General features: G+C 39.9%; 1 protein-coding gene across 6 annotated transcripts in view; it reads right to left on the bottom strand.

The window, feature by feature from the left end:
* svep1 (sushi, von Willebrand factor type A, EGF and pentraxin domain containing 1) overlaps nucleotides 1–22550 on the bottom strand; it is a 118341-nt gene extending 95791 nt beyond the window's left edge. For 3 of the 6 annotated variants that reach the window (XR_006093707.1, XM_042402406.1, XM_042402409.1), the window contains exons 1-5: nucleotides 22266–22550; nucleotides 21063–21108; nucleotides 20431–20513; nucleotides 18019–18157; nucleotides 16171–16699 (exon numbers count right to left, since the gene is read on the bottom strand). Coding sequence is in view for 5 of the 6 variants with exons in the window: in XM_042402406.1 (XP_042258340.1) it covers nucleotides 16171–16699; nucleotides 18019–18089 (600 nt within the window). In the remaining variant the exon portion in view is untranslated. Of the gene's footprint in view, nucleotides 1–16170; nucleotides 16700–18018; nucleotides 18158–20430; nucleotides 20514–21062; nucleotides 21109–21223; nucleotides 21273–22265 lie in introns of all 6 variants that reach the window. The other 3 variants (XM_042402407.1, XM_042402410.1, XM_042402408.1) reach the window with 3 other exon arrangements.
* Between the last annotated feature and the right edge of the window lie 750 nt (nucleotides 22551–23300).

Below are 23300 nucleotides of genomic sequence, written 5' to 3'. Positions count from 1 at the left end.
TTTTTTTCTAATGTTGCAAAAAATATATTGTGAATTAGGTGCATTATTTTCAATAAAACAAGCTAGACAAAATGTCAGATAGGTGGCAGTAATGCACAATTACGCTAAATGTTGATCACCTAAGAGGAAGAAGTAATAATTCCATCAATAAATGCATTATAGACCTTCTTCACATTTAGCATTTTAACATGTCATAGCCGGAAAAGCACAGGTACAATTAATAACCTTAATTAAGCTATTCCAATTAGCAGCTCCAATGCCTGGTGCTGTCCATGCTAGCTCAATAGCATACCTTACCCCAATGGAACAGAGCCATAATTAATGCAATTAGTTACCTGTGCTTTTCCTGCTATGACAAGTCAATGTGTCTGAAAAAAGGTCTATTGGAGAGAAACAGGAGAAGGTCTTGGGGAAAATTGATTTTAAGAAGTATTTTTCATAAAATTCTACTTTTTCCACAGAAGTACATAAACAAATGTGGTATGAGTGAGCGAGTGTGTGATTCATGTTTGTACAGCAGTGGCTGAAGTGGTGAAATCCGCACTCATAAGCTAACAGCAGCTCCTGTAGACTCCCCACTTTGTAGATCAGATTTTTATGATGGGACTTACACTTCTTTCTGCAGTCATTAAACTAAAAACCTTGTCTCAGAGGGGCAATTAACTGTGCGGTTAAAATGCAAAAAAAGACAGTGACGGATGTATAGAGCCGACGCGGAAAGTACATTTGAGTCCGTCGAGGGGCTTTACTGACGTGTGTTTTACAGAGCTGGGAAGTGTAAAGATTGCCCTCGTAAGTCTCTTGTGCTGAGCTCATTCCAGTGCCCCATTTTTCTAAAATGAGTGAAAAATGTCTAGGGGATAATTGTGACTTCAGTTTTGCAAGTAGCAAGTGAATAATTTCTTCTGGGCCTGGGTTGAGAGACAAAGTGGTGTGTGGTAATTTCCCCTCTGGCAGAGTATCTGACTCCTGATGCATGTAAAAGGAAAAAGGGGAGAACAAAAATTAGAAATACCTCTGAGACAAAGTAACTAAGAGACTTGTGTGAAACATGTTAATGAAATTAAATCAGTCTATTGCTGTTTTTTATTATCTCCTGATGTCACTGACTTGCTATTTCCTGACTTTGTCTCTGTGCACATTTTCACACATTCAATGACAGACTAAATCTCACTTTCTCATGTACAGTGAAGACACTAGAAGATGTCAGAGAGCGTCACTGATTCGCATCCACAACCGCAGAGCCACAGTTACACTGAGGATGTGGCTGAGTGACTGGCCTGGTGGTGGGTTGTGGTGTGGTGAGAGTGGATGTTTTGGGTGTGTTTTCCTCTTTCTAGCATACAAATAAATGTTGTTTCCACTGGTTACAGATATGCATGCAGAAAAGCACACACGGAAAATGCATACTGAAGGGATTAAAAACTAAGAGTTATGTTTTTTATCTTTTCAAGCATGTGTGCAAACACTTGTAATCTAGTGACACATCAATCCAATGCACTGGACTGCTATTGCAGCATATACTGACCTGATTACTGATTAAATGGATCTGGTACTGGCCAGATGTGAGACATCAACAGTAAATACAGTTTCTTATTTATTGTTATAATACAGCTGAAATAATCAGTCTATTAACAAAAAAATAATAAGCAACTAATCAATTTCATATTGGGACTAGTTACGGAGAAAACATTTGATTCAGTTAGACGGCCTTCAAGATAGATTTATTAAGAGTAATTACAACCTTATATGACAAGCCTAGAGCTCGAATAAAGATTAACGAGACCTTTCTGAATCTTTTGTTTTGGAGAGAGGAACAAGACAGGGCTGCCCACTTTCCCCTCTCGTCTTTGCTTTATTTATTGAACCCTTAAGCCAATTAATAAGACAGAGAGAAGCTGTCAAAGGCATTAAGGTGGCAGGGATCGAACAAAAGGTAGCACTATTTGCTGATGATGTTCTGGTTTATTTGGAGGAGCCTGAAAAATAATTTATAGGGTTGATGGCACTGCTGGCTGATTTTGGGAAACTATCAGAAACATATCAAAAACACAGGTTATGACTCTAAACTTTACTGAACCAAAGAACCTACAAGACAAATACAACCTCCAATGGGAAGCTGAAGCATTAAAATATTTAGGAATGACACAAATGACCTTATAAAATTATTGAGAGGAAATTATGGGCCATTATCTTTGAAGATAAAATCAAATATGCATAGGCAGAATCTTATTCCCCTTGTAAGTCTGAATTCAAGGATAAGTGCAGTCAAAATTAACATTCTTCCTCGACTACACAACTACTACGACTACTACATTTTTAGGACTCTACCAGTAGAGGTAAATGACAATCTATTTAGGAAATGGGACGAATGGATTTCTCTGTTTATCTGGCAAGGACAGAAAGCAAGAATCAAATTTAATATCTTACAATTAGGAAAAGAGGAGGAACGGGACTTCCTTGTCTAGGAAACTATTGCTAAGATTCACAGCTAATTCCTTTGCTATATTAGTGTAATTGGGAGTACAAGGCCAAATGGAAGGAATTAGAATTAGGAATGACGACTAAGTTTCCGCTACAGGCCACAATTGCTGATAGAGCACTTGCAGCCAAAATGGAAGAGATAAAAAGACCCCTGGATAAATTTCACATTAAAAATATGGTAGGATGTGTGTGGAATCCACACCATGTTAAAACATTTCAGATGGTGTGCCTATGATACAGAATTTCTTCCTAACAGAGGAGATAAAAGATTTGAATCCCGGATAAAGAAAGGACTTAAAATATATCTCTCATTTACACACAAAAGTGCACTACAAAGTCTTCATAATCTGCAGGACAAACATGGCCTAGAGCAGAATGACTTTTTCAGATACCTCCAAGTATGACATTATTTCAGTCAGAAGTGCAGATCTACAGACTTATCAAGACCAGGATCTGAGTTTTATAAAATCCTGAAATCAGCCTTCAATTCAATACCAAATAAGTCCATCTCTAGATTATACAATGCTCTCCTTTATGCTAAAAATGAAAACACCTTGTACAAAAGTGGAAAAAAGAAGCAGGAATGGGGCTTTCTGAAGAGGCTTGGGGGGAAATTTGTGGTTTTTAACAGTCCTCAACTAACTCCATAGACTGGAGAGAACACTGCTGGAAAAATATTATAAGATATTTAGACCCCACACCAGGAAAAACACAAGAATACGAGTTTGACGTGTTGGAAACAATGTGGCTCAATGGAGGCAAATCATATCCATATAGTCTTGGACTGTCCTAAACTGAGTTTATATTGGAATGGTATTCACAAAACATTAAGCATGATATTCAAGACTCAAATACCCCTGAACTTGGAAACTCTTTATCTGAGCCACATTTTGTTTTTGAAACAGAGGGACACAAAGCTGCTGCAGGCCCTTTTGACGGCAAGTATAAAATCAATCACTAGAAAGTGGCTAAATCCAGTACCACCTACATTGGAAGATTGGTATAGAATAATTTTGGAAATATTTAAAATGGAAAAGTTGACTTATTCTTTAAGGATCCAAAAAGTCAACTCCTACCAAATTTGGAATAAATGGATCACATTTATAACCCATTTATAATATAATATGTGAGCAGACTCTGTATGACTCCACTAATGTTGCATGCTCCTTTCCTCTTCTTGATGGGAATAGTAGAAATGTAATAAATGGTTCTATTGTATATAGTTACATTTTAAATAGAGTGTGGGATGAGCATATGTAATAAAGTTAAACATGAAAATTGCAGACAGATTGAAGTAGAAGTACACATAGGCATGTAGGTTGCATACATGTGGGTACGTAGGTGAATATAGATGTGTATGTGTGTAGATGTGTTAAACCTGTATATGGAGGGTATAAATGGATATAGGCTATATTCTCCTGGAAGTGAAGATGGAGGACTGGGTTAGGGCCCACCAGCACTGCAGTTAGTAAATACCTCTTTCTGTGCATATGCATATGTACATGTATGTAAAAAAACTGGAAAAGGGTTTAATGTAAAACGATTGAAAAGGTTTTGTAAACTGCGATATTGTCTTTTCCAATTTTTTTTTTTTTTAAAGGAGAAAAAAAATCAAACAAAATCAAATTTAAACCAAAAAGAACCCAAAATTCCCTGGTTCCAGCTCCTTAAATATTTGTTGACGTCTTTTGCTTACAATTTGTGGACGATAGTTGATGATTGTTGCTCAAACAAAACAAGGAATTTGAAGACGTCACTTGGGGTTCTGGGAAATCGTTTTTTTTTATGACATTCTGACATTTTGCAGACCAAATGGTTAACGGATGAGTCATAAAAAATAATTGTCAGATTCATTGATAATGAAAGTAATTGTTAGCTGCAGATGTATTATGCAATTTTAGAAACCTTCTAGAAAAGAATTGGATCAATACTCAAATACCAATATCAGCCAAAGTCCTGAGTTTATGAGTCAGAATTGGTATCAAAAGGGAAAAAATGGGATAAAAGTGCATAAATATTCTTACACACATAAAAGCATTACATACAGACACACTCCCTGTTGTTTCCACTGGCTTCAATCACCTCATTTTCATTCTTTAATTCTTTCTCTTAACTGGAGTCGCTGGTTTTGGCCGGGGCAAAGCCCAGTTATTCTGACCGCAACAGCTTTAACCCGAGGCCAAGTGGGACACTCTCAATAGTATCCAAACCAGCGCATACTGTATATACTACACACCCTGGAGCACACCCCCGAGGCAGGAAAATTGGGCGTGATGCAGAGGGAGAAGCAGAGAAGGGCATGCAAACAGATATGAAATTCAGAAATGAAAGAGAAGAGAGATAGGTAGATACCTGATACTCAGAAACATACAGTAGAGAAGACAGCAATTACAAACTGTCACTGTCTTCTCTACTGTGTGTTTTTTGTAGTCAGTTTTGACTACAAAACTCAGCTTTTGCAGAAGCCAAATACTTTATCAGCAATAACAGCAGTAATTTACAACCACTTAGCAAAGTCTAGAATAACTGAACAATGACTGATTTGGGTCCATTTTCACGTAATAATTCCAATTCCTGCTTTGTCTAACCAAGGGTTTTCAACACCTTGCTACGCAGACCATTGCATGTAGGCTATGTACTGTATGCATGTTCAAGTGCACTTTTGCATATGTGCGTTTTATCCACCACCCAAGGACAAACTACACTGGTGAAAAAAGAAGTGGCATTGTATGTTTTCCAAATCAAGCTTCCTAACCATTCAACACTGGGACTTTTCTTGGCAATGAGACAGGTGTGAGACCTGAGCTTGGGTTTCCCTTGAGTCTGAATGGGGCTTAGTTTTTCATGTTTTATATCTCCTAGGAGCTCCTGATGGGGGAGGACCACTGCTCCTTTAAAATGACCTAAAGAAGATCTGTTAAAGTCTTCATCAAGCCTATGGCTGCTGAAATGAATACAGTTGTTGGAGGAAACCAATGACCTTGGACTGGATTTAAAGGAAGTCTGCTTTGTCTAACTGAAGGGTTTTGTTCTAAATGAGATATCCACGGTTTGGAAAATCTCTTAGAAAATGGTTTGTGCTATTTTAGAGGCTTGTACATCAGCACTTCCTGTAATTAAGCTCTTGAATGACAAAATGAGACATTCAGAGTCAGGTTGCTCTGTATTCTCAACACAGAGCAACTCTTCTATGAACTTGTCATTTACTTCAGTGATATATCTGACTGGAAAGATTAGAGAAGGCTGCATGCTGAGATTCATTTCCCCCAACTGCTGGGACTATTTCAAAGAGATCCTTGTGAGCATCCAGTGCCCAGATTTCTGACAGGCTGCACATATCTGGGCCTCATTCAGCCTCCCAGAGGTCTTTCGACACTATAGCGAGCTGCAGATGCACCCACTGCCATGACTGCTGAACTCAGCTGACCTCACAGCCTGCGTATCTCTACCCTACCTGGCTGTCTGTCAACACTTCTCCACAGATATGCGATAGTTGGGGAATTCAAAGGCTCCCAGGTTATCCGGGGTGACAGCTAGAGAATGGATGGGTGAATTGAAACACATCTGTTAACCACGTCTGCAAAAATAAATGTATCCTGGATGCAATTACAGATTATCTGACTTCAACTCAAATTACTACTACTACTACTTTACATATTGAATGAAATTATATCGCTGTTTTGTTTTATCACAGAAAACTAGAGAACAATGTTGATTTGGGGATTAAAATTATTAGCTTTGGCTTGAATTTGGTCTTATGAACAGTTTTACAGAGGAATTATTTTTAAATGACACCTCGGGGCTCTGAGGTCTAGTTTGCATGTTACGTTGTGTGTGTGTGTGTGTGTGTGTGTGTGTGTGTATGTGTGTGTGTGAGAAAGAGATAGCGGTGAATGAGGAGGCCTCAGGGTCCTCTAGACGTTCAGAGGTCGGAAAGTAGGCCCCTGTTTCTGGAAAATATTCAGTATCCATTTCAGAGAGAAGGGCAGGGGTTAGAGGAGCGAGACAGGAGAAGGAACAGGAGTGCACAGGCCCGCTGTTAAGTAACAAAGGCAAATATTGTCCATACAATTAGACATGGCAAGACAGAGTAGAGTTTAACTATTGTAGAGGGCAGACTGTATGCATCCTGAATTCATGGACGGTTAGTTTATGCAAGAATTTATCTTTAATGTAAAAACGCTGTAAAAACAAACCTACTGTAAAACAAAATATCTCTCAACCAGCAAATCCACTGTGTCAGCACACAGCTTAATCTGATTTTGATTATTTTTCTCAGGAATGGAGACCACATGCAGCAGTAGTTCAGCCAGCGTGAAGTACAAGTTGAAACTTTTATGTTGACTACACGAGCAGAGCTGAAACAATTAGTCATTTGATTGATGTATTAAGTGAATGAAATGAATCAGCAACTATGGTGACAATCACTTATTCAATTTGCAAGTTATCTGGTTCCAGCTTCTCAACTGTGACGTTTGCTTGTTTTCACTGATTTATATCATCGTAAACCAAATATCGTTGGGTTTTGAAGTATTGGTCGGACAATTTGAAGATGTCAACTTAGGATCCATGAAAATTGTAATTTGCATTTTTCTGTACTTTCTGACAATAACTAGACTTCACGATTCATCGAGAAAATAATCAGAATAATAAGATTCAGCCCTAAACTTAAGCAATATCTTAAAACTACACAAAGGAAACAATGGATGAAGTAATAAAAAGAAGGTGAGAGGATTAAAGATGATGAAGAATCAACCCAAATGTAACTACAAGCTACCATAAGGTATCGCTGATGTTAAACGATGTTGATAGTTTTAAGATTCCTGGTTCCCGGCTCATTCCATAAAAAGCCAAAGCAATGTTGAAAAATCACTTTAAAGCCAACAGTTTCCTCTCCTCCCAACTGAAATATTGTTGATGACAATACTGACAAAAGATGGTCAAAGCATTTTGTGAGAAAACTGCTCCAACAGGCCTCAGTGAAGCATATTTGAGGTCGATGGACAAAGTTATGAAAGAAGAGAATGGAGAATATTTCTGTCAGAATGATTCAGTATGAAGAGGCCCAGAGGACCAGAACCCGAGACTAATGCATTTCTTCCTCCTAAACCCTAAAAATACACACAGACAGACACATACACACACTAATACACACACAGTCATGTTGAGTCTATTGTGTCGATTACCATGACAGGGTCTGAAGAACTTTCCAACTACGCCCTAAGCATAAGTGCCAGGTAAGCACCAGTGTGTGTGTGTGTGTGTGTGTAAGGAGTGGACTTGTGAATGCGCTATTTTGAAATTAGATCCTATTAAATGAAAGTAAAGCACGAAAATCATGTTATGGGTCACTGTCGACGTCAAGAGTTAAATTAAGATATCTGCTTCCAACACAAATTACATCATCATCTATAAAACTGACTGGAAATCTCAGGTAACAGCGGCTTTCCAAAACCAATATACTTTGTAATGACATCATTTAAATATTTATTTAATATAAAACCTAGATTAAGAAAACACATACAAACTCAAGAAAAGTTTCAAGCTGAAATTTGCAATTTATGTCCATCTATATGCTGCATTTACCTTGATTGGAAACTCAATATTCTGCTGTACAAAAAATCAGGTTTATCAATGCTGTTGAGCAATATATAATATCATGTTCCTGTTATATCAATGTTCTGTGACACTTTTACTGCGTACCAACTGCAAGATGGTGATAAAAAATGTGTAGTGAGAACCTGCGGAAAATGTTTCAGCTTTGAAACCTAAACTGAGATAATTTTCCTTTTACTCATGTGGTTATCAGCAAAACAAAAGTACTTCTCTTCCCACCGCAGATCTTGATTTGGGGCAAAAAAAAGCATGCATTGACCTGATTAGTCATTTAAGAGATTTATGAGGTGCTATATACAGTAGTGGTAATGACCCACATCCCACTGCATATTTAAATCTGTTGTCTGGTGTCTGTGGACGTTCCTGTCTGGCTTCGGTCTTATCAGGGCTTTTTCTGGCTGGTAGGTGAGGCAGCCTGTCTGCTCCATCCCTCTGTTTCATCAATCCCTGATCCTCTGATACTGAGGATGAAGAGGAGGAGGAGGAGGAGGAGGAAGGGGGTAGAGGGAAGAAACAGACGGACTGAGTGGGAGGAAATGATTAAGGGCGAGATGACGGGAAGTGGCAGTTGCACAGACAGGAAACAGAGTCTTTTCTTATCGTCTTATCATGGCTGGGTCCTGCCTTGGGTACCGCATCAAAGAGGTGCACCTTGCTTTCATTTGTTGCACTCGTTTGAATTGGCTCCGTCCCAGAAACTGTAGTCGTCTTCCCTTTTTCCTTTGAGTAACAGTTCTACACCTATTATAAAGAGGTTTCCATGGGAATTCAGTTTATACTTTTCTGGTAGCAGCTCCCCACTATGTTAACTCTCCTCAGTGTCACTTCTAACCTTCTTACACTGTGTGTTAAGCTCAGATTCATCCAAAGCTGCTAGTAAGACTTCATTGGCTTGTTTAAAGTTTGCTGTATGACTCAACCAACAAAATAAAAAGTGCTCCGGTGAGCAAATATGTTTTTTAGAATGAAAAGGCTCCTGAAAATCACCCGCTGTAGACAAAATTTTCCAGCATTCAGGTGATGGATGGTGTTCATTTCCCACCTTAATTTGCAGCGCTCCACATCTCATTACTGTCTATTCAAAAATTGACGAAAAAGGCTCACATTTGTGTATAGTTGTGTGTGTGTGCCTGTGAGTGTGTGTGCTTCAGACAGGCCAAAAATGTACAGGATCCCCCACAGTGCAGTACATCTCCACAGGCCAAATATAAGCGACTTACACAAGCCTCATTTAATCTAATAGACAATGTTTTGAAAAACAATACCCCGTATTTTGGCTGTAATGCGTCAAAGCTGGATGACAGTGACGTTCTCCTGCCTAATAGACTGCCGGGGAGGTCTATGACTCGGGAGGAGAGAATGATGGAGAGACATAGAAACGGGAGGAATGGGAGAAATAGCGCTGACTCACTGGAATGAAACGGGGGCCTCGTGAACCCAACCCACAATATTTGATTTGCCTATTGTGGTCTGGCAAGGCTCAATAGAGACAGGCATCATCTTAAGTAGGCCTGTGTGACATGTGACTGACAAGTGTTCTCCTTGTCTGAAACATCAACTTGGACTATTTGTACACTTTGCTCAACAAATGTGGGCTTTGGCTCCAATATTCTAACTGGAAAAACATGGCGGCTATACTCTGCAAAGAAAAAAAAATCTGTTTCTGAATAACATGAGGTGAGAAACATGCCTTGCAGTTGCAGAATTATGCTTCATTTTACATCCACAATGGCTATTTAAATTTAAGTACGTGTTTACGATATTTGAGAGTTGGGCAGCTCCAGAGGATTTTCTAATTCGGCCAACTTCAAACTGTGCTCAATTGATTCTCTGTGGATGACTACAGGACTAAAATCTCCTGGCAAGATTTTTTGCAAGATTTAGGTTGACTTTACATATTTATAGACATACTGCACTTATATAGTATATCTATAAATTAAGCACATACAGTACATTCTCATGCACACACTCAGTTTACAGTCTATAATATGACCGCTCTGACTTACAGTACATATGACAACCATGTAAAGACCCGCAGCTGGTCCATAAACTCTGTTTGTATGAGTTTGTGGGTGAATAATGAGCGTGAAAGTGTGTGTTTTGCTGGTGTGTCGGGCACATTAGGAGTCATTGGAACTTTTCGCTGAAGAAACAGAGGAAAATAACCCACCTGCTAGTCCAACTTATACAGATTTCAGTCCCAGAAACACACAGGCTGGCTGAGCAGAAAGCTCCTTTTATTAAATGGCCAGTAAACCATTCCAATATCTGTTTTGACCCAGATTCAAGAAGAGCCTAACCAACAGTCAGGTAAAAACATTATTGGGAATAACCACCAGAAAGAGCCACATTCTTTCTTTCAATCCCTTGACTTAGGGTTTTTTCCCCTCTTTCTTCTGCTTTTTTCCTCTCAATCTTCCATCTTTCTCCCACTTCTTTTCTCTCGTCATCTCTCTTCACATGCTGCCAATCTGTCTGTGTCTTATGCAACTATGAAGGCAGATTGACACAGTGAGGCCGCCAAGTCCAGTTTAGTGCTCAGTGTTCCTTTGCCAAAGCTGGGCCTGCCTGCACAGAGCGAGAGGGGGTTTTATCTGGCAACACATGGCAACCCAAAGAACCAAGAAGAACGCAAATTCTTCAGGATAAACGATCAGACAAAAAACAAGTGATGGCGGGGATTTTTAACTGGCTATTACAGCTACAGTCGTTTCTCTCCCTGTATTTTTATGGTTGACACTCGTATCCAAAGCAACTTATAATAAAAGCAACAATGGAAAAAGCCATAATTCCTGGATCAACAAGATTACAAGCAACCGATAGTATAAAATGAAAGGCTTTGAGCTATACTGCCCTGAGGGTATTTGGTCATGTACAAGGCAAATACATTGAAAATAAATAAAATGTTAACAAGAGCAGACTTTTTCAGAGAAATTAAAATAAATAGAGGGGAAGTTAACATGATTCAGTTTGGAGAAGGTGATGTCAACAATCTCTATCTGTTATTCCTCAAGGGCCTGAAAACATTTACTGAAAGTTATCAATCAGCTCTTTTATAAAAAGGTCAGGAAAGTGCTGGAAAACTACAAGGCGAGTGATGTCATCAGGTACCAGGTCATGTCTGATGTGAGGTTGAGGAGAGACAGATCCTGAAATGGGGCGCTATGAATCATCGTGACAAAGTGCTGCACTCTTAATAAACTCATAGTATATGACATTTAACCTTTATCTACGATATTTTACACGCAGATACAGCCAAGATATGGTCATTTATATCAGTAGAGAAGGACTTTGAGTGCTCTTTGAAGAGCTTTGAATGCTCAGTCTGTTGCTTGGTTTTGTTAATGTATCCTTTAATCTGGTATTTCCTGATCTAAATCAAGGAACTTGTTGTTAAATTTAGACTATTTTATTTCAGCAAAGTTCTCAGACAGTTTCATTATGTCATGGCCCTAATGCTTTGAGATATTTGCAGTGGTTTGTAGAAAAGTGTGTTATATTGCTTGTTTTCCGTCATTGAAAAGAGGTATCATGCTAGCTTACAAGGGTTTTTTATTCAAGTGATATTCAAGCCAAAAGTCCTCTGTAGCTTCCAAAGAATTGCTTTTCAGATCATGTAACTATCTGAAATCCCCTTTTTTCTGCAGAATCGAGGGGAGCAGTGTCGGATAATTTTCCGAAACTGATAATCCGACAATCATGCTGACTGCAGTGGCCAGATATGCGGAGGTGTGAAAGTATTCAGAATTTGAACTTCTCTCTCAAGCTCTCTTTTTTTATTCTTCATACAACTACTTCCATAATTTCACAACCAAGATCAGCGCCACAAGTACACAAGGAGAGACTGACCGCAAGCTTATCCTCATTTGTATGATTCATCGTATTTGTATGACAGTAGGCTTTCCGCTCTGTCTTTAAGTGTGGCCATTCAGAGCAGCTAACACTTTTAACTTTAGACCTACATTTGAAGCATACTGAGACCATGAGACAGAATGGCACTTATGTGTGACTTATCTGTCTACACATCAGCCCAGAGCACTCCACTTTACTAACTATAAGGATATCCATACTGTCTAATTATTTGGTATGTTTAAAGTCTGTGTTAAGGAAAATCAGAGATTTCTTTTTAAACACATTATTATTAAAGACTGTGAACTATGTAGTACTAAATTTTCTGTGTTCAGGATTTTTCGGGCGGGCCTGAAATGGTGGCTCAATGATGTAGCGGGGTTACTAGCATGACCCCTCCCCCACTATATAAACACTAGAGCTCACGTACTCATGGTTACTATTTTTACACTACGTAGCATTACAAACTTTAATCGGAGACAACTGGGATTCACTTCGGATAATCCGCTGTTACTGGTGAATGGGGCCATTTTCGGTCAACGTTAGCGATCAAGCAATTATTTTAAACCCAGATACAGCATCTGTGGATGGGTGGAGCCGCCAGCGGCTTCGGCTTCAGCTTCAGCACCGGCTGCCTGGTTAGGAGGACGGGAAGAGTCACTGGACACGGAGCCACGGACACTTCAGCACTGGCTGTGCGACTGGGAGGTCTCCAGCCTGAGGGAGAGCATTTGCCGGGCAGCACTTCACCAAAAAGCACGTGAGAGGCAGTTGCTCCAAGGGTGACGGCCACAATGAAGCCACCAAGTGGCTCGTAACGTTACTTTATTTTTAAAATATTATCCATGTTGCTTGCCTTACACTTACGAACAAGGCCTATTTTAAATTGTGTATTTTTATTCAGGAGTTCAGTATGAGCGTTGTTAACTCAGAGGCTGTTCAGTTCGGCTGTGCTTTCAGCACCTTCAGCAGACATACCGCCAGCGTTTCAGAGCAGAAAATACAGCTTATTTTCCACAATTTTGAAACCTAATTTTATATACTTTATGACTTTTTAATCATTCAAATTTGGCTGGGTGGTTAATTACACATTTTTCTATGGTGTTACAAACTCAGAACACATATTTATTATTGCTCTACATAGACTTTAAGTCTTTGTTTACATATTTTCTGTAAATATAGTTCAACATTAAATACAATCTTTCCATAAACTAAGCAAAAAAAAAAATCATTACTGACGCTATACATAATGATGCTTGAAACCTATGATGTATTAGGTGAGAAGGGAGACAGCAGACAGACAGTCAGAGAGACAGACAGAGACAAAGAGTGCTGGAGGAGAGCCCTGTCTCTACATGCACGGCTGGTGGAAAAATGTTTCTCTTAATGGATCCCAGCTTTCTACAGCACTTAGAACAGCCAAGACCAGCCAAGGGACTAAAATATGGCATTATTATTATTATCCTGCAATTATCAATTATCCTCTCTCTCTTACTTTCACTGTCTCTTTCTCTCTGACATGCACAAACACACACACACACACACTTGTACACGCATGCACACACACCCCTAATTTTCCCTTAGATGAGTACACAGGAGCACAAACACAAGGAGGCACGTGTATGGGCAATAGCACAAAATAACTAATTACATGCGCTCATACACCGCAAAATTCCCCACTCTACACACTCACACACTAAGACAGTTGCCCTACAGTTCAGTTGGTACACGATGACAGTCGGATATGCGCATTGTAGATTAGTGTTAGCAGAACCATCATTTATGTAGCTAATGGAAACAGACGACAAGCGCTCCTTTTTTTCTCTTTCCAGTCAGATTCAGACAGACGATAAAAAACCCAGAGATCAGGCTATAAATCACAGACGGCCCACTTTTTTTTTTTTCTTTTTTTTTTTTCTTTGCATCACTTCCTCGATCATGTGAAGACACACATTAAACGTCAGACTGAATCTGTCAGGTGTGGGGTGGTTTCTAGAGCACTAGTTGATCTGCAGCGTCTGGGACTGTATCTGCTAGGCTCATCTATCTTTCCAACAAGTCTCAGCTCCGTGTAGGCTGCACATAGCTCTCCACTTACTCATACATCGATCAAGTCGGCCTACGGACTCTCACCTTGCAGATGGCACACTGGAAAGAAATACAGGAAATCTAGATCTGCAATGCATATTATCTTGCAAAATATAACAAGACTGATTGTTGGCTGCAATAAGTGAATAACACTGAAATTTAATATTTTATTTTAATCAGACTTTGGATCATTAACAGTGTTTGGAAGCCAAAGTTAAGAGCCTGAGCAGTACGTCCTGCATTCTTTAAAGTCGTCTTTGGATGATTCAGACTACTGCATCACTTGATAAATCACCCAAAACATTCAGAGTGTTTGTGAATAATGATAAGGCACTTATGTTCCACCAGAAATCCTTTTCTTGGTATTGTTGTGGTCTTTAGCAGCTGGGACGCAGCCAGAAGTCTCCTTATCAGCACTTTAACTAAGTAGGGCGAGCTGAAAACCTGTCCTGAGGGCCGAGCTTTCAGCGCTAAGCTGGAGGATACAATCCAAGGCTATTAGCTTGAAACAGCGATGGAGTGGAGGGTAAACCTGCCAAAACCTAGCTTACCTATCTTTTGTCTGCTAAACCAGGCTGACATGTTTTTTTAGTATGATACATACAGTAGTTACAACTGTAGCAACAAAATGATGAAGGTATTAAAGTGAAAAAACATAAATTAGAACTCAAACTGAGTTATTTGCCTTGTGATGATCACTGACAGGATATACTCTTCCTTTTTATTTAACAGCACATCACTGACTTTAAGCAAGTGATGCTGCAGCCATCAGTAACAAGTCATTTGGACAGCTAGTACTGCTGTTTCATCATGTGATTGTGTTTGTGTGAGGTTTTCTGATTCTTCTGATTTCAGTGCACCCAGTCATAACATCTATTTTGTATTTTTGTCACCATGCCATGATGTAAGCCATCTGGCCTTCTGTATGTGTGGTTTTGCATCAGCAGACTGCAAAACAGCACTAAGTAGCTTAACAACAGTGCAACAAGCACAAAGACAGGCTTCAGGATTTTTTAGCAAGTATGCAGACCCTAAAAGCACCTGAATTGTGGCCAAAGAATACCGCAGATAACACTCACAAAGCTCCTAACTGAAGGCAGATCTGAGGCATGAGCAGAGGTGTGTGTGTTTATACAGGACCAGCCCCTATACCACCAACACGGCTTTTACAGCTGGGCTGTTTGGACTTGACGGATGAACTGTGCCATATGTCCTCTGTGCATGTGTGTTTGAGTGTGTGCGGTTAGGTGTCGGGCAGCTCAAATCAACAAACCATAAACAAGCTAACATTCTGACTCCTTGTAACCCCACGTAACCCTGAAATCCCTGCCTCCGAAAATAAATTCATTTTGAAACCTGTTATGGTTCTGTTAAGACCCAAAACTGTCATGAATAATGAAGTAAAGCATAAGGAGTACAGCACAAAACCTTATCAGTAAGTCTGAAGCAATTCATATACACACAGAAAGCCTAATGTATAATACGCTGCCCACGCATCCCTAACAACAACTGATTCTTGGCCACAATTCATGTCTTGACTTATGTGTCTTGCTCTCTGTTCCCCTTTTCAAAACCTACAGTATCTCTAAGTGTTGCTCCACTCAGGTAACAGTAGGGGCACGTGTGTATGTATATTACAGTGTATGCATGGGTTTCTGCGTGTGTGTGTGTGTCTGCATGCGTGCATGTGCTCACTCCTTATAGTATTTTTATCACTGGAAACTCCTGAACAATTAGCGGCTTCCCCTCACTATCTACTGGTGTGTAATTTAGAGGAAGCAGCAGTAACAGCAAGGCCACGCAGGGCCTCATTAACATCAGCCTTACTAAGCCACAATCATTCCCTGCACACACACAGCAGGCTGAAGACTACCTGGCAGGCACACACACACACACACACACACACAAACACGCACGCAGATCCTGTGCATGGTCACACATACAGCAAAGGGTTAAGTAAAAGCAAACTCAGGCTCAGTATGATGGTGCAAAGAAAATACGAAAGTAAGCGAAATTTAAGAAAAGAAACTTATACACACATATAGATGCATGTTTAGGTACGCAGACTGACACACATGCTTCACTAGCATCATCATCGCAGCCACTTTCACTTTATCTCTTGGTCTGACTCACCGCTGCCCTCTGGAAGGCTCCTTTAGTGTAGGTGCCCCCTCCTCTGTAGTTGATGGCTGGAATCTCCTGGTTGAACAGGGAACACTTGTGCTGGTGGGACTTGGGCGCAGAGATGTGGTCCACTCGCGTCACTACATGGGTCTTGGATGAGAAGGTAACCAACGCCACCCGCGTGTCTTCCGGCGCAACAGGAAAGTCGGATAGCATCTTGCGTACAAACCTCAGCTCGCTGAGGAAGTTATTGGCCCCCACGCTGGACGACTCGTCCACCAGGAAGACCAGGTCCAAACAGAAGCTTTTCTCACGTAGCTCGCGGACATTTCGCTTGAACACCTGACCGAGGCGCTCCACTTTGCTCTCAGCGCTCTCTGACAGGTTGCCCGCCGATGAGGAGGAGGTGAGGGGTGACATTTGCCTGGACCGGCGAGACTTCAGCTGGGGTTTTGATTGTTGTTGAGCTGGCGAGGCTGTGGTCCATATATCCAGGATGCACAAGATCAGAAAGCAAGAAGTCCATAATGATGTGTACCTTTGTGGAAACATAGTGACAATCAGCACAACACGTGCACTGAAGAATGACTTTGTAGAAAAGGAAAAAAGAAGACAACGTGGATCCTCTTCCCAAGAGGAATTAGTGAAGATAAATGTTTCCTATGCCTGCCAGGAACATAGCAGACAGTAACAGCTCAATGCAGAGTTCCTCAAGAGCATTTCTGCAAGAAGATGAGGATTCTTGTCTTGTCATTCAAAATGTGCCTCTGTCCATCTGCTTCTTTCTCTCTCCAGTGGAAGAAACTCTGGTCCTCTGGAAAATGTTTAGGCTTGCGCACTGTCTTTTCTACAAAAATAAATATGTATATCTGACTTCTTCCTTGCTGATTTTTATACAGTCTCTCTGAAAATATATTGTCTTAAGCTTTTTGTGAGTCTGTATCAATCTTTATGTCCTTTTTTTCTACTACTGCCTACCTCTTCTGTCTGTCAGTCAATCTTTTTAGTCTGTGCATCTGATCCAAAAGCACCCTAAGCTTCTCCAGTCCTCTTCAGTCCCAGTGTGCTGCCCCTCAGGCTCCTGTTTGCCTATGTGACGCTCCTGCCTGCACCGTTAGCCAAGCTCCGAATGCTTGTTTCCCTCTTCTCCCAAAATCATTTAAAAAAACACACAGAGGAGGAGGAGGGAGGAATAAAGTTGGGAGACAGAGAGAGGCTGAGGGGAAAAAAGGGGGCAGTCCGGTCGTGGTCGTGAAGTCATTTTTTTCCCCTTCATCTCTCCTCCTCCTTTTCTCTCACCTCCCCCTCTCTCCCTATCTCTTTCTGTCTCTCACCCTCCCCCCCCCCGCTCCCCACCTCTTCTCTCTCTTTCTTTCTCTCTCTCTCTGTATCTCTCTCGTCCTGACAGTGGAGTGAGGTTTGATGTCAGTGCAGCGCCTTGCCTGTCAACTTGTCAACATTCCCAAAGAAAACATCAGCAACAGGCGCTGTGATCAACTCCGTATGTCCGCACGTGCACACTCAGCGTGCAGAGAAGATAGCATCAGAATGAGATCAAACAAAGTGAGAATGAAAGGTGGGATAAAAGGAGGAGAGGACAAAAAAAGATAAGTCAGATTAAACACTCAGACAAGATTAAAGAAATAATGTCAGACAGATGCAAAGTTTGGCAGAACTGGTAGGAAGGACTGAAATCTCAATCTGTACCTCAGAGTAAGGAAGCACATATCCAGTCTGCTCTGGATATGTGCTTCATCAAATCATCACTCTTTTAGTAGCTATCATTTCCTCCTCTCTTTCTCTCTTTGTATCTTGTTAGAGGAATAAAAAAGAGGAGGGAAGAACTGCTTGTCTTACCCTCTGATTTGTCTATTTCTTCCTGCACCACAGGGATTCACACACACTTTCACTGCGCTGTTTTTCTTCATCTCTTCAGTCTCTTATAGCCTCTCCCTCTTTCTCTCTCTGCTGACGTGTTTTCCTTCAGTGATTTTATCTGTAACCAAAACAAAGGCAGTTGGTGTTACAGAGGCACACTGCGCCTATTAAACCAAAGGTCTGAGATTTACAGCAAAGTGCAGCACAGGCTCATGAAGAAGAAAGAATTAAGAGCCACTGAGATATAAGAGGGAGAGAAAAAGAATTAGAAAACAATGAGAAGAACAGAGCGAGACAGACGACATGGCCGATATGTGGATACCTGAACCCATATGTGATTGTTGTTCAAAAACTACAGGCTTTAATATGCTACCAGAAAAGTCTCTTCTGGGAGGTCTTTCCATAAGATTTTGGATCCTGGCTGCAGGTTTTTGCTCCCACTCAGCCACAAGAGCATTTGCAAGGTCGAGTAGTGATGCTGGACGATAAGCCCTGGCTCACAGTCAGTGTTTCAATTCAACCCAGAGGTGTTGGATGGGCTGGAGGTCAGAGCTCTGTGCAGGCCAGACACGTTCTTCCACAAACTGGGAAAAACATTTCATGCACTTTGTGCACAGAGGCAACTGTAATGTTGCAGCAAAGTTGGGAGCTCACTGCTGTCTCAAATATCAGTGTATGTTGTGGCATTAAGATGTCTTTTAACTGGAATTGATGATCCAATCCCATAACATGAAAAACAGCCCCATTACACAAAAAATATGTGGCTGGCTTGTCCACAAAATTTTGGCCATATAGTAAGAAATAAAAGAAAAAGGTAAAGGGAGAGCAAAAAGAAAGAGAAAGTGAAGAGATAAAGAGTGAAAGTGGAGAAACAATAAAAAGGAGAAAGTTGAGAGATGTATGTGTGTGTGTGCGTGTGTGTGTGTGTGTTGAAGCAAAGCTTTCCACCAGAGCAATCCAGTGCAGTCAGTCTTATGCTATTAGCCACAATGACACACAGACACAGCTCAGGCACAGTGTTTATTAGGCTATATAAGCCAGGCTTTCTCTCTCTCACTCGCATTTAACGGCGCTGGAAACTTTTGCACCAAAGAAATGGGAATAGAAAGTAGCGTCATACTGGCCAGATAAACTGGATGGGAGAGCGACAGACACACAAACACAGACATATAGACGACTGAAGCACACACACACACACACACACACACTGACCCAGATCTACACACAGATGCAAATACAGACACAGAAAACACACACACTCTTGCTCTCACACATGCTGAAAAGGGGGATGAGCACAGCTGTGACTTCCTGCTTTTTGGCACTGGAGACCTCACCAGACTTTCGTGGGAGTCCCAAGGGAGACGAGAGGGGGGTGGTGGATGGAGAGGAGGCTTGTGTGTGTGTGTGTGTGTGTGTGTTGATGGCGGTTGTGATTTAAGCATAATCAGAGAAGGAGGATGATCTATATGTACCGCACAGTACAAGGAGGAAGATATATGCACACTCTGACTTCTAGGAACTTTTAAATACTCCCTACAAATAAAAATACAATTTCCATGACAAAAAAAAATAAAAAAATCTCAAAACAAAGACACGTTGTTCCTCTTCGGGGTTAAAATTTGAAGCACTGCCACAAAAGGCATGCAGCCACCTACTTAGCAGAGTCTAAACTATTTAAAACCCAAATAAAACAGCGAAAATTGTCATTGTTGTGAAATACAAAATTAAACAAAATATAAGGACTGAACAAATACGCAGACATGTGCTCATTCAGTCTGCCGCAGATTAAATTTAATGCCTCTTTTCCTCGAATTCCAGACAATTTAAGGCCCTTTTTTTAGACCTTGACTTTCAAAAACAAAAATTAAGATTTTTTTTTAAGGATCTGCGGGCAGCATGTGAGCACAGGAGGAATGATGTGTGTGTGAAGTTCTACATGCAAGGCTTACAACTGTGTATGCACACACACACATTCACATATATACAAAGAAATATTGCACAGAGCACTAAAATAAATAGCAGATTGAGTGTAAACAAGTATCTGCAGAGTGCTTGCAACACAGAGACTGCAAGTCACAGAATCTGAGAATAGTTTTTCCTGTGGTTAGCGCTCAGAGGGTGCTGATGCTGTCCTTCAGCCTCTGGGGCAAACACACACACACATTTGGACAAAAATATTTGACCACTGGCAGAGTGGCTAAAGCGCTTGATCCTCCAAACATATTAAGCTAACTTTTCTTCGTCATCAACCTGATGGCTGAAGGAAAGATAAAACCTTCAGTATCTTTGTTTTGATCACTTTTTGTAATGGAAAATGTAGTATTATCTGTGGAGGGGTATTAAAGAGTCTATAAAAGTAATTAAATGTGTATTTGAAAAGTGAGCAAATACCTTTATCACAGCATGAATAAAGCATGGTGTGCTGGAGAAGAGCTGTGTGACGTGGACTTGCATCAAACCTGGTCTGCATCTCACTGTAATTAGAAATGCATACTTCATAGTCTGCACAGACAAGATTTATAGACGTCACCTATTGTCCTACAAAGGAGTAACGCGTTGAACTACAGCAGCAACTAGTGATAAGTTTTATTATCAATCAATCTGTCGATTATTTTCTCAATTAATTCACTAGTTGTTTGGTCTGTAAAATGTCAGAAAATTGTGAAAAATATCGATCACTGTTTACCAAAACCCAAGGTGACGTCCTCTAATGTCTTGTATTGTCCCAGCCAACAGTCAACAACCCAAAAATATTCCCTTTACATTCATAGAAGACTAAAGAAACCAGAAAATATGAATTTGTATTATATTATATTCATTTGAGAAGGATGGAACCAGAGAATTTGGGTTATTTTTTCTTAAAAAGTCACTTTAAAAATGTAATCAATTATTAAAATAGTTGCCAATTATTTTTCTGCCGATCAACTAATCAGCAGGTCTACTTTTAACATATGACACACTCAAAAACACATGTTCTTGCAACAGCAGGTCAAACGCAGAACCTCAGCCAGTAGCACACTCACTCTCTGTTGCTCTCGCACTCCTTTTCCTCTCTTTCTTCTTCTTCTTCTGTAAAAGCAAAAACAAATCAAAGGTTGTACAATGGCAACAGCAGTCAAATCAAAAGTACCTCTCATTCATCTCCTATGTAATTTCACACACAAACCCACACCTGTTCCCTCACCTGTCTGTAATCTGACCACACACTCCTCATATTTCCCGACATTTCTGGCCTGAAGCGTAAAACGCATATCTCAGCAGCAAGAAGACATTTCCAAAACAATCCATCACTGTTCCCTCTGATCGAAAACTAGGTTAAATATTTTTCACTTTGTGAGCATAGAGAAAAAACTATGAACTGAACACATGTTAGGCTCTCTTCATCTATGTGGACACTGATACTGTATTAGCATTGCACTACAGATAAGTTTTGATAATCGAGTAATCGTTTAAGACATTTATCAGGCAAAAACACCAAACATTCTCTGTTTTCAGCTAAGCAGATGTGAGAATTTGCTGCTATTCCCTGTTTAATATCATTGTAAATTGAATATTTTGGGGGGTTTGGACTGGTTAGACAAAACAAGATATTTAAAGATGTCGCCTGGAGTGTCTGGGAAACTGTTATGGGTATTTTTCATTATTTTCTGACATTTAATAGGCTAAACCACTCATTAAATAATAACAGATTAAGAAATAATGAAAATACTCCCAGACTGCAGCCCTAATATGTATTATCTTGGTTTATTTTTCGTGATATGCTGTAGGCCGATCTGTGGCGCTTTCTATGTAGGCTATTTGGGCCTTGGAAACTACAACTGAGAGCGGCATTTCCCGGGTGTACTTGCATGAAACGTAACAGGTGACCTCTATTTGTATTCAAAAGCCTTGAGTTACACTTTTGCCAAGCATTTGCAAGTGAGAATAACGTTAACTTACTTTTAACTTATGACGGTTTTTTGCCACTTTTTTGTCATTCTTCGACCATGACAAACTTACTTTAATGAGCTTCAAAATATTTTTTTCAAAACATTCATATCGGCCTAGATTTATGTTTAGGGTTTGCTATTGTTGACATTTAGTTATAAATGCCCCCCTGCTCTACTCTGAAATTGCCAAACGGCAGTTTTGTCATTTTCCCAAATGAAAGGAGCAGTTTTTAGCTTTTACTGCATGCTAGCGTTAGCTAAAGCTAGTTAACTGATAACTAATAAAACTGGAATTACCTTTGAAGAGTTTCCAATTGTATTCAAGACTAATGTCATCATTTGGAAAAGTTACAAGGTGCTTAAAACAACCAAAAGGAGCCACCACAGACCGAGAAACAACAAAGCTTTCCCTCTTTAACGACCTCCTTCACCGCATTTAGCTAGTTTAACGGTCTTAATTAAGCTAACTGTAGATAATTAGCAGCGCCAGGCTAATGATGTTAAACTTTACAAAGCCCATTAAATTGGCGGCAGCTAAACTGAACCATAAATGAGACAAAAACACCCCTTCTGGTAATTTTATCCATGTTAGTTATAAAAAATTATATATATATATACCAATTAAAATGAGAGGAAAAGCCCCCTCACCAGCCAACCGCCTTTTTCTTCCAACTTTATTGACAACAGTCAAACTAACAAAACAGTAACATATAAACAAGTATGCAGAACGAAAGAAAAAAGAAGCTTTTTACATTCAATAAAAACTATAATACATAGGAGGAGGTGAAATAAATAAATAAATGGGTACTGATTAATAATCAAGTAACCTTGGTCAATAATTTATGTTTTAAAAATGGTTAGGTCTTCTTTATTTTGCAGCTTGACTAGAAAATTGTAATAGAGCTCAATATCAATTAGAAATAAAGTTAAGTTTGGTTTTCTATTGGTCCATTTCATTTTATGTATATGGAATTAGCCAAAAAACTATAAATAGTTGGATTAAAAAGCTAACATTCTTGTCCATTGAGTTATTTTCAAAATGATTTAAAATATCACAACCATAAAGCATGACCATTTGATACCCTTTTTGATAATTTTATCTATGTCAATTAACTGAATTATTTAAAAAATACCAATTAAAAGCCCACTTACCAGCTAATGGGTAATGATGTTGCTACAGAGTTGTATTACACTGTCCTCTGCAGGCGGCTCCATGTCAGTACACTATAATGTATAAAGGCTGCTTTAACATGATGTGGCCGCTACGTGGAGCAGTAGTGTAAACATGTGTGAAGACTGAGATGATCTGAATGAAGAAAGGTAGTGAAAAAA

Source organism: Thunnus maccoyii, chromosome 22 (genome assembly GCF_910596095.1).
Source record: "Thunnus maccoyii chromosome 22, fThuMac1.1, whole genome shotgun sequence".
In the NCBI taxonomy this organism is placed as follows: Eukaryota; Metazoa; Chordata; class Actinopteri; order Scombriformes; family Scombridae; genus Thunnus; species Thunnus maccoyii.
Note: the sequence above shows the minus strand (reverse complement) of the source record. Positions and strands in the feature narration are given on the sequence as shown.